At 31.5% G+C, this 12,237-nt stretch overlaps 1 protein-coding gene across 9 annotated transcripts in view; it reads left to right on the forward strand.

Annotated features, from left to right (window-relative positions):
* LOC144967774 (KH domain-containing RNA-binding protein qki.L-like) overlaps positions 1–9,123 on the forward strand; it is a 95,880-nt gene extending 86,757 nt beyond the window's left edge. For 4 of the 9 annotated variants that reach the window (XM_078905395.1, XM_078905400.1, XM_078905393.1 and 1 more), the window contains 2 exons: positions 1,995–2,082; positions 6,693–6,826. In XM_078905395.1, coding sequence (XP_078761521.1) covers positions 1,995–2,068 — 74 coding nt within the window. In that variant the 3' untranslated portion in view covers positions 2,069–2,082; positions 6,693–6,826. Of the gene's footprint in view, positions 1–1,994; positions 3,714–6,692 lie in introns of those variants that run through there. The other 5 variants (XM_078905396.1, XM_078905394.1, XM_078905398.1 and 2 more) reach the window with 3 other exon arrangements.
* The last annotated feature ends 3,114 nt before the right edge of the window (positions 9,124–12,237 follow it).

Below are 12,237 nucleotides of genomic sequence, written 5' to 3' on the forward strand. Positions count from 1 at the left end.
AAAGTCAAAACATGATCAGATTTATGGGGTTTTTTTCCTCTGGATACGCTTTATGCTCGTCGGGGAAATATTTCATACGGGCGTCCGCCATTGTTCCGAAAGTTTAGAGCCAGTGTTACTAAGTTACCATGCGTCATTAGGAAGGAAGTGACATTACGACTGTTGAAGAGTAGTAATTGTGTTGTTTTTTGACAATGCCAACCCTTTCAAATTGTGAAGAATTGGTAATTTTCATTGATGGCTTTTTCTTCTATCCATTTGTAAAGAGATAGATATACCTTAATCTGCATCATTGCAGTTTACCAGTTTTGAATTTAAATTTAATATTTAACATTTATCGGTCATAACATAAATGTTTATTTTAATGCATAATATGAATTTTGTCATAATATTCTAAAAGTTTATTGTTGTACTCACTGGTTGCATGCTTTTTCTTTTTGTGTTTACGAAAGTAACACTTTGTTAAAGATATTTATTGGACTGCTGTGGTCATTTATCTCGCTCCCTTTTTACATTTATTTTGCCTAGTGGTTTTTTTTATCAATGTTGACTGTTGCTCTTCATTTTATTTTTATTTTTTATTTTTTTATTATTCATTTTATTTATTTTTATTTTTTTTGGTGTTTATTTAGTGGTTTTAAATTATGGAATTAGCAACTTTCCTCACGTGAATCATTAATTGTTTGATTTCTATAAATGTGAAAGATAAAAGGCTTTTTTTTAAAAAAAAAGATTTTGTTGTGGAAACGGTAGAAATGGAAATAAACATAAAATAGATATTAAATATCATGTAGGGCGAAAAATAAAAAAGATAGATTTCTAATAACAATTGTAAAATATATTTCAATGGAAAGGAGTGGAAATGAACGTTTGAGCATTTCAAGAAAGGGTTAGATGGCCATAGCAATTTGTATTTCTAACTGCTGATTGGAGAAGAATCAAGAAATTAACTTTTTACATGTTGTGTGTTAACAGCTCATACTAACATCAATAACAACAACGAAAAGAAAGGCTGTGATCGTGAATTCCAATTGAATTTGAAACAAATACTATATTTTATTTATTTATTTATCAGAAAAAAAATGTTGTTTTATTACATTTTCCTGTGTGAAAATGCAAAAATGGGAAAATGCTGATATTGGAGATGTTATGCCCTTAATGATTTTTACATATAGATATTTTACATGATTGTATTATTACTGTGTTGGTACTTATCCAAAACATTTTGTTCACATTGTGTGTGTGTGTGTGTGTGTGTGTGTGTGTGTGTGTGTGTACTATTGTATGTATATGTGCCTATGCGTGCTTTCGTGCATGCATGCACATAGGAATCGGAAAGGAATGGTTTCAATTTTTTTTTTTTTTGTTTTTTTTTTTTTTTTGGGGGGGGGGGGGGGGGGGGGGTGGATGGTTATGTGTGCATTCACTACTTAAAATGTCTACCTGCAATGATTCATTTATTTTATTGGATATTTTTCTCATACTACGCATTTATTTTCCCAACGTCTGGCCATACTGCTTGTCTGGGACCAGAAAACCTATTCCATACGAGGCTGGATAAGAATAAAAAGTTTTACACTTTTTTGATGCAAAAAAACAAAAATGTATTTTTCACATTATAGATTTTGTCAAACTCTTGTGTCATGTGGGCAGTCCTCTTATTTTATGCTTTTGTGAAAACATTATTATCATCATCATCATCACCTCCATCATCATCATCATCGTGTTATTTATATATTTATTTATTACCCATAGCATACCAAACCTCAAACTTTGCTGTTTTGTAATAGCTTTGATTTTTTTTTTTTTTTAATTTTGGTCTTTTTTTTTTGGGGGGGGGGGTGTTGTTTTATTTAATTTTTTTTTTTTTACATTGCTTTGTGTATTTTATTTTTTGGGGGGGGGGGGGGGGGGATGTGGTTTTGTTTTGCTTTTTACATGCCTTGATGACTTGGTCTTCCATATACTGAGTTGATTTGATTTATTCAATATAGGTGCCGTGCCAAAAATCCGGCGTACATTAGAAGGCGTCAGAGGTCACCCCTATACTCGGGTGTCATTGTCATAATATTGTGTCAAAAGGTCAGTTTTTCATTATTGAATGTTATTTTTCTTTTGATTTGTTGTTTTGATAAAAATCCTTTTGCCTTCCAGCTACCCTGTCTCTCATCTTTTGGTTTCACTCTTCCAAATACAATGTAACATGCATTTCATGAACGCATCTGGATCTTTTTGGGAAGGGTATTTGAGAAGGAGGGAGGTGATTGATGTTGCAATTGAAGGCAACTGAACTTTCTGATTTGTATGTTAATTAAAATTCCCAAAATGCGTTTTACATGTATTTACATTGTATTTTGATATTTGTTTTGTGATAGTATGTATTACTGTTACTGTCCTGTAGTATATATGTTGGATTATTTTCATATTTTTGCATTTCCACAGAAATCCATTTTATTCATTGCCCATGGTCTCATTATTGTGAAGTTTTATTTATTTTTTCTTTTGGAAAGGGGAGGCGATTGGGAGGGTGCTGCTCTCGTCTTCACATAATTTGAAATAATATCCTGAAGTGTCTCATTGTTTTCATGGGTATCATCTTTGTGTTTTTATTTGTTGATAAACTTCAAATGAGCATGCAATGCAGCATGTGAGGATGATTCAGTCCCCTCCTTTTTCTCCTCATTTCTTTCTGTTTTTATAATGTGGACTATTTATGCAACAAATCTGGTGTCCAAAATCAGTTGTATTTGAAAATCCTGTGGTTGTCATATGTTATTGTGATTTATTTCATTATGCTGTTGTCGAGATTCTGTTGTTCTATTTTTCTTTCCTCCAATAAGTGCCTTGTTGTTATGTTGAGTATGTTGACTGTTGAGTTGATTCTCTTACATAAGAATAGATGTTCTTACATATGTCTACTCAAGTCCTGTTGAATTTTAATTTCACACATGGTTATCCCTTCTACACTAGTGAAATTTTTGCTCTTTATCTGCTCATTTTACTCTTTTCTAAGAATCTATTCTTTTGTTAATTATTTTCCACTCCCATGTTTTGTAGTATCTGATCTATTATTAAGGAAACTCAAAGCAGAGCTTAGATCTACCTTCGTTATGGTACTTTCTTCAATTTTAAAAATCCACCTTAAATTTACCAGCCTGTGAAATCCTTGAATATTTGTCGTCATAAGAATTTTTACAGACTCGCCTGCTCCAAAGATGGCTATTTATATTTAATCCCTTATCTTTAAAGACATTATATATTCTCAAAATCGATTGGTTCAACTGTTTTCTCTCCGAAATGTAAGTAAAAGAATTGCCATGTAAGTGAAAAGAGTTACAGTTGAAATATTATATTCCAAAAGAATACTGGTTTGGTTCGTCTGTCTTAGGATTAGGTTGTTTGTCATTGAAGACCCGCTTCTTTCTTTCATCTTTCTCCCTTGTTTGCTCAGTGGTTGCTTTGTTCAAGAGTGTTTTTGGAGATTTTGTACTGCAGTTGGCTGATTTTCTTTTTTTCTTTTTTTTTTTTTTAAATTGCTGGCCTATCCTCTTGATAATTGGCTGTTAATCTTTTGAGGGTTTTCCTCATGGTATCTTTAACGTTGAATGCGTTTATTGTACAATCAAAATGAGAAGCCATTGTGCAATTATGTCAATATTATTATATTATTATGATATATTTTTAGCAATAAAGCAATCATTTATTTTTTAAAAGTGTCTTTCATTGTTTTTCCTATATGAGTTTAACCAAGGGTTTTTTCAAATCTGTTTAGGGAGAGTTTTACCCAAAAAAAATTTTTTTTTAAATGCTCATGTTTTTCTGTGCATTTCTCCCTTTGTATGTCGAAGCATACAATTACATTTTAGTGTTCAGTGGACTATTTGAAGCATCATTAATAAAGTTTCACAAGATGCTACTTAATTTTTGTGAACATTTTGCGCTTAAACGGTCATCTAGATCAAATACTTGTGGATGCCAAAAAGAAGAGATGATGAACAGAATGAATCGCAAGGAAGCGTCTGTCTTGTCTGGATTCCAAGTGTTTTTTGTATGGTTTATTATTGGATCGATATACCCTATAAACATAAATTAATATCTTAAAATAACAGTTCAATGAAGAGGGTTTAATCAATTAATAAAAATAACAACAACAATAATAATAATATTGATGATGATGATGATTTTAATAATAATGATAACGATATAACAATGTTGAGGATAATAATGATAATAACAACAGGAGGGAAAACAGCAAATAAAACATACAAGTAAAAATAAACCATTTTGAACAAGTTAAAAGTTGAAACTATCCAAAGTTCCCTGGAGAGGAGTTCAAGCCAAAAGCAGGGTTAAAAATTGAAATGATTGCTGACCCATCATGTGCTGGGAGGACAAAGGGGTATGCAGGTATCAACAAAGTTCAGTCGAGGGGAGGGGGGATTTTCAACTCATAAGAGTAAATAGATTTTCTATATATAGCTAGCATAACTAGAGAACAAGATTCCAAAATAAAAGAAAATACTAGTTCATCCTCAGAAAAAATACGAATCGATTGACCAGCTGAAGTTAATCCATTTTAATGTTTTTGAACCAGTCTGAAATAGAGGGTAAATTATTTAAAAAGTGTCTTTTTCATTCACTTTTTACAAAACAAATCTTTATTTGTAGCTAACATTTGTGATGCTTTTTACCTACTGATTTTAGCTTTGTGTATTAACTATTATTTCATCAATGGTCATTGTGTTATTTAACATAGATGTATCACGTACTTCATTCACTGGCAAAAAAAGACTAAATCCCCACAAGACTCAACATTTCATATTTCATCGGGGGGTTTTTTAATTATTTTTATCTTATTCATTTATTTATTCATATTTTACCACTTTATGACTTTTTCCTCTCACGTTTCTATAAAGAGCATTATTATGAAACATCTCCAATATATCATCTTTGGGATTTTTTCTTTGCCAGTGCTTGTTGGAATAAAATGTTAACACTATACTGGGATAATGGATCATATAATCATAGGTCTTATTTTATGTCTATGTCGTGTGTGTCATTTGTCTGACTTCTGCCATTTGACCAAATGGACCCATGATTTACTGCAATCAGAATCAACTAAATTTATTTTTTTGTAAAAACCTTTTAAAGCTTCTTATTTATATATATATTTTTTAAACTTTTGCAAATCTGAAAATTTTAATGCATTTTGGCTGTGGTCCATTGGGTTTTGGTCATGTTTCAAATCTTGTCTAGATTTTCATTTTTCTACCTCGTTTCTTTTCCTTATAGTCCTTGCTATTTTCATAGGGCGTCTCTCTGTGAGTTTCGTTCAAAGTTGTCTTTATATGTTTATATTTGCATGGATGACATGATTGCATGAAATAAGTAATGACCTCTTTATCCTCCAAACAAGACAGCTATTTATAGCATTTGCCATATCATTTTTATATTGTCATTTATTATAATTTTTTATGATCACGTCACCTTTTAGTCAGCATTCAACACCCTTTTTTTAAAAATTAATTTGATTTCTAATATTTGATTTTTCACCACATATTGATCTATCGTTTTCTAAATTTAACTACCATTAGTCAATGGTTAGAATGATTAATTAATTGTATTGTCACTTAAAAACTTAATTGATTAATCATTAATATGAATCAATTTGAAATCTCAACACTCTCTTTTTTTTTCTTTCTTCCAATAAGTTTCTTATCTCCAGTCCCATTTATCTATCAATTTCACACTCTTTCTCAAAATATACTTCTGTCTCTTTTACTTATGTGGGTGGACGATCACTGGATCAACAAAATGTTAGACTTGGCTTTTAACTTTCTTTTTGGTGACTCATTTATTCCTGCGTTTCATCCATGATGATGCTATTGTTGCTCTATTGTTCTATTTGTGCTGTTACAGTTAACACAAACTGCTTTTGTTCACTACTATCGCTAAACGAGTCGGAAACGAAATGACATCTTATCATAGTGCACACCCTAATCTAACTTGACATGCCATAAAGATTGGATTATGATAATATCTATAACCTTTGCATCTGCTGAAGTAGACTGCTGACCTAATCCTCTCACTTTGTAACCATCGTTCATAGGCAACATTTGGCTCTGGACATCTTCTTTGATTTTGTTTATTAAAACCATTTTTCATATACTTGCTCCCAGCTGTAGACCTCTTTCACTCATCTCTCTTCTTGAACTGCCTCTTTTGTATGCCAGTCAACACAATTTCTCCATTCCATTGGTTCACAGATTCCTGTCTATTTCCAGGCAGTCCTTCTCTTGCCTTTCGTGTAAACGTTCCTGAGCATTTTTAGGAATTCTCTGCCTGATAGTTCTTTATCCTTTTCAATGACTTTGTTCAACTGATGTAGTAAAATTGAAAAGATTGAACATCGGTGACATTGATAATGGATAGATACACTCAATCAATGATTATTGGTACAGTGCTGCATTTTGTCATCATTATCTATAATGGACCCCCAATTCTTTCAGAAATCTTTCAAACATTCATCTGAGGAAATAAATTTCTCTCCTTTTCTTAATAATATTGATGATTAGCTGCAGCTCTGTATTGTAATCCTGTAATCCATGACCAAGTGTAGCCTATAAATATCCAAAAAAACTAACTCCTTTTTTTTTACTTTTTTTTTTTTCATTTCGTTTCATTAACCTCAGCTGGCCACTAACCACCCTTGTGCCTTAATCGAGGATCACGTACTACTACTACTACCACTACTACTACTAAAGACTACCTACCACATACTACAATACTAGTACCACTACATACTCAACTCAGTGCTCCATGGGTTTTGAATTGAGATTGAATGGCCAAATAGCTTGCTGATGAGGATACGGTGGGAGTGAGGAAAGCAACTGGAAATGGGCTGCTGTATTACCACTGCCAGGATGGCCACCACTGTAACTGCTATGAACAACTGTCCACCACATTTGCCCCCTATTTACACAGCTACCACCACCACTGCTGTTATGGCTGCCGTTATCCATATCAATAATTCTTGGCCTGCTGCCCAAGTTTGTGTTGTGCTCGTGTATAATCAACAACAAATGTCAATGAAAATGAAACGTGGAGAGTCATGCTTGTATGCAACAACCATTCATCATCTTGTTACATTTCTGAAATAACCAACTGCCATCAAGAAGTACAACTGCTACCTCATCCAGGGATGTCGGCTATGTGTTATAATGAGTATTTAGAATTTGTTTGGTAGACTTTCATTAATTTCTTTTTAAAATGTCAATAGCCATTTATACCAATAATTTTTTTTCATTAAGAGATGACAGTCTTGTGTTGTGATTTCATTTTTAACCATAATAGTTGTTACATACACTATCACATATTTTCTTTACTTTCCGTCTCATTTAACTCTCGATTTGTTACATAATTTGGTTGTGGCTTCTAGATGGGCTGTGTTTCAATTGTTGGGCAAGAATTCAAGTTATCTCACAATAATTGCACTATCACTAAATCAGCAACTAACCCTTTTGAAGAATTTCAACATTTTGAACATTCTTTTGAAACAGCTGTTAAATTTAGGGTGTTGAATTAACATTCATTGCCATCAAGATTTGGTTTTCATTAATTGTAAAACTAATTTTCTAAAATCCTTTACTATGCACAGAAACAGGGTTAGATGCTTATAATGAATTCTTGTCCAACATGAGCGAGTGATAACATGTCGCATTTTCAATTTATTTAAAAGTGTATGAAACAAGTTTGTTGGGTAGCATCATATCATTTTAACAATTATAACAATAAGGTGAAATGTCGCATGATAATATGAAAGAATATGCTCCAGCATAGTAGAGCAGATTACCATGCTTAAATTGCCTTTTTGTGCTATGAAGTATACAAGTCTTCAACCAATATGGTGATTGCCGAAAGACATTTAAATGCAATGAACATTAAATGATGCTTGATTCTCACTAGCTTTATTTTCAAACAGCAAGGTTGTCCATGCATCAGTTTTCACCTAGTGGTACGAGTACAAGAAATAGGTAGTGTTGTATGGGCATGGTTTTCATTTATTGCCTTAATGATGATGACAATCAGCAGCACACCATGATCAAAGAGAAGATTGCCCTTTTTAACATTAGAGTGGTGGTACAACACCTTGAGCATATATTATTTAAATGTTTGAAGAAGAATTAAATGCAATAGTACCTTTATTAAGCTCTCCAATATTGAAAATTTGTGCTATAATTTTTGACACATTTATAATAGGGGGTATGACAGCCAATTGCTTAAGGCATTGCCCTGAAATCTTAGTAACCTAGGCTCAGCCTCCCTTCAGGCATTTTGGTATTTACCCTTATTGGACAAATTATTAATTCCCAATTTGCTTGGAACTTCATGGGTAATTTCAAGTGTCATGGTGCATTTGCTGAAATAAATAATCAATAAAATCTTAATGTCAGAGTATAAAATATGATAGTAATAGTAGTTAGTGTGCATCTGTAGATTGGATTCCGTTAATGGTCCTCAGCAATAAGAATAATTAATTTGACTCATGTAAATATTAACCTGTTATATTCAGGATGCAATGGCAAAAAAGCACAATGGATAGCAGTTGTCTTTCTTGTGTCATATCATTCATATTAAAAAACCATATCTCTCGGTCTCACAATTATTGTAATTATTATTCACTCAAGATAAATGGGTAACAGTATTAATGTTTATTTAAAGCCATTTTTTTTCATCTTAAGATCTATTTTCCTTTAACATTTCCTGAAATCTTCATACACAATTTCGTTAATAATTCATTTATTCTTTTCAAAGGTGTATAGGATGCAGGAAGGGTCTAATGTTAATCACATTTTTCCTTTTATTTAAATTTATTTCATGAATAATAAGTCAGTGCTGTGAGACATTTTTAGACTGCATCTCTTTATTGTCTCTCAACAACCCTCGTATTATTTAATAGGCCTTACAAGACAACACAGACATTTACATTGTAAATACATAATTATTTTTCTTGTCTTTTCGTTTTGTTTTGTTTTTTTATTTTTAACATGTTTTATTTTGTTTCTGCAATTGATTCGTTGTACAGTATTTACACCACATGATTGAATTTAAAGTAAAAAGAAAGTAATGCTCATGATTTGTGTTTTTATTGTTGTATATTATTATTACTGACTATACAAAAACTTTTGTATTTTCATTGAAGTACTTGACTGCCTGAATCATTTCATTTTCATGATGTTCTCATTTAATTTTGTTTTCTCTCAATTCTTTAATTCTAGTTTTTGACCTCTTCGATTTAAACATCTGCTATTGTGTATGTAGATCTGATTTTACTTTTTTTTTTTTACTATTATATTATTATTTTTTAAATGTATTTATGCTTTTATGTAGAAAGATCAAAATTTCCCATTTCCAAATTATTTGTAAATATATGATAAGTGGTAGAGAAATGGGGAAGAACTCTTTAAATATGAATTTACTTTGTTGATCAAAATAGTGTAAAATTTTGTAAAGTTTTTTTTTTCTGTATGATGTTTACTTTAAATGAATTGTTATCTACAATCTCTGCTTAAAACAACTGATTATCACATTATTGTACTTAACCCAGTTAAAGTTTTTGTTATGAAGACAAAACAGCACGACTTAAATATATATATACAATTTTTGTTTTATTTGGTTGTGAAAATTGCTTCTTTCGGGTTTGGGGGGGGGGGGGGGGGGGGGGGGGGGAGTTCAAAGTTTGCAATAATGAAATCAACCAATCAAATTTTGATATAACGGATCAAATACATTGTCACCAAAAAAGATAAGTCGCGTACTTATGAAAAATAGTTTGTTCATTGATCGGTTGAATTGTAGCACTTCTTGAGTAATTATCTTAATCACAATTTGTGAAAGTGACATAAATGAAACCAGGCAATACTACTATGATATCCTGTGGTCATGCTAACATTAGAATTTCGAAAGAGAATACCGCTGATAATCAACTTAAGATAATGTTTTATAATTCCTACAATATTTGATTTTTCAACTTTTTTAAATCAAGTATCAAATTTTTTGTTTAAACTGGTTCGCAATCCTTGTTTTGGCTGTTGCCTTGTAATGTCTCAACATGTATTTGAAGAAATAAAATAATACTGTTTCTCTTTTATAATGATTTTTTTCTTTTATGACTTTCAAATATCTCTAAAGTATTTGTTCCAAGTTAAAATTGTGTCTTTCTTTTAAGACTAAAGTTAAATACCATCAAATTAATGAAGCCATTTGGGGATGTTACTTATCATTTCAGATATAAAAGTAGGATTAAACATGAAAGCTCAATAAGGTTGATTCGTTTAACACACACCAAGTGCCTCCTGATACTGAACTGCTGAGAAAATATATAGTATTGTTATAATAATTGATTCACACCTTGAGATTTTAATAATCCAAGTGAGATTTTTTCCCTCATTGGGTTTGCTCTTTTGACAACCCACGAATTCAATTTATTATTTTTGTCATGATGGGCTTTAAGATCAAGATGATTTGAAAACTGCTATAAATTTTTGCCAAATCAATGTAATGTGAGCACAAGTTCTTCTCAACTGATTATTTATATTTATATTAATAGTAAACACTTTTGTCTATTTTGTATATAGTAGGTGTTTTAAATTTGAAAAAAGCTGATAAGGTCTTCAAATGGCAAAGAATATGAACTGATATTGCCATAATCAAAATTTTGATTTTCTTTAGAATTGTTCTTGTATTATATCTTGTTGTGCGTCTTATTAAAATTTAAACCGTTGACATCGACCATATAATTTTTGTACTTAATAATTTCTCATGTCAAAAGCCAAAAAGATCAAATTTTAGATTATTTCAATTTTAAAAGATGTTCTTGATTTTGTTCATTTATCGAATTAGGTAGATTGTTGGACAAAGTGTATTTTTGCATATCTCCCTAAAGATTTTTTTGCTCATTGTTTACAAGTGTGTTCAGTTTAGAGGAAAATGAAAGAGATTTATATTGTTTCTGTCAATCTGGTATTATTCTCTCCCTTTACAACCTTCAAACTTTTATTGTACATTGCCTTTGAGGGTATTAATTTGGCAATATGAATTCATGGAAAGATTGCACTCATAATGATAAATGGAGTAGTGTTTCTTTCACTATATATGATATAGTATTAAGTATGTCCTGCGAGGTAAAACAATTTTTGACTCTGTGATTACTAGATTGTTATTTGTGCTCTTTCTTAGATAATTGTCATGGATTATGAAAGAGTCCATCGCTGCCTCCTTTATGTTGTTGAAAAGGCACATATCACATCTGAACGTTGTTATTATTTCTACATTAATCTTGTATTCACATCTTCTCAAATGTATGACCATATCATTGCATGCACCGTTATTCTGTGGCAAGATTTACTTACATCTCTCATTCTATATTTAGATGGATATTCAAAGTGATTGGGTTTGCCCTGATATTTTTATGGTCATCTTAGATTCCAATCTAATCTTGCATATCTGATCAAGGTTCTCATTATACAAACATATTAATATTTAGGCAATGTTTTGATGTTGCATTATAGAATTGTTCTAGTGTTGTGAAAACCAGAGTGTCAGATTAAGATACTATGGTATAATTATAATTGTTGTGTCAGATCTCCGTTAGTGATTTTGTATGAGTTTAGTGGCTTATTTCCATCATTTTAGTTTTCTTTGTCACTCAGTATTACATTGGTGGATTTATGGAGATTATAATATCAAAATACACACATTTTATGCAAGAATGACTACCCTGATGCAAAGACCGGTTCTATGCAGATTTAACTAACTTTCTCCATGCAAATTACTTTGATCTATCAGAGTGGTACTGCTTTGCCTATTCAAATTGTGCCTAGCTTTGTTTCTGTCCATGGAAATATTTTTCTGGGTCATGATTTTTTATAGTATGGTTTGTTTTGTCATTTTAAAACAAAATGTCTTTCCTTTCTTTCATATATTTTCACAGCAGTATACGTTTTACAGTTTCAATACTCCTCCTTTGCTTGGGTTTGAGATTAGATTTAATTGTTGTTTTGTTTGCAGGGTAAGATATATTTTTGGTTAAATAACATTTTGGATTGTGTCTCAGTGCAAGCTGTTTTGTTTCCCTCTTGATTGTCACAGCAGGAAATAATTGAAAAGCCAGTTACTTGCTGAACCAGGGTTCTGACAGTGAGTGCTGGAGGAGGGAAAGGGGTTGGGGGTAGGTTA

This window comes from Berghia stephanieae, chromosome 3 (genome assembly GCF_034508935.2).
Source record: "Berghia stephanieae isolate SIO BIC M18660-M18661 chromosome 3, UCSD_Bste_1.3, whole genome shotgun sequence".
Lineage (NCBI taxonomy): Eukaryota > Metazoa > Mollusca > Gastropoda > Nudibranchia > Aeolidiidae > Berghia > Berghia stephanieae.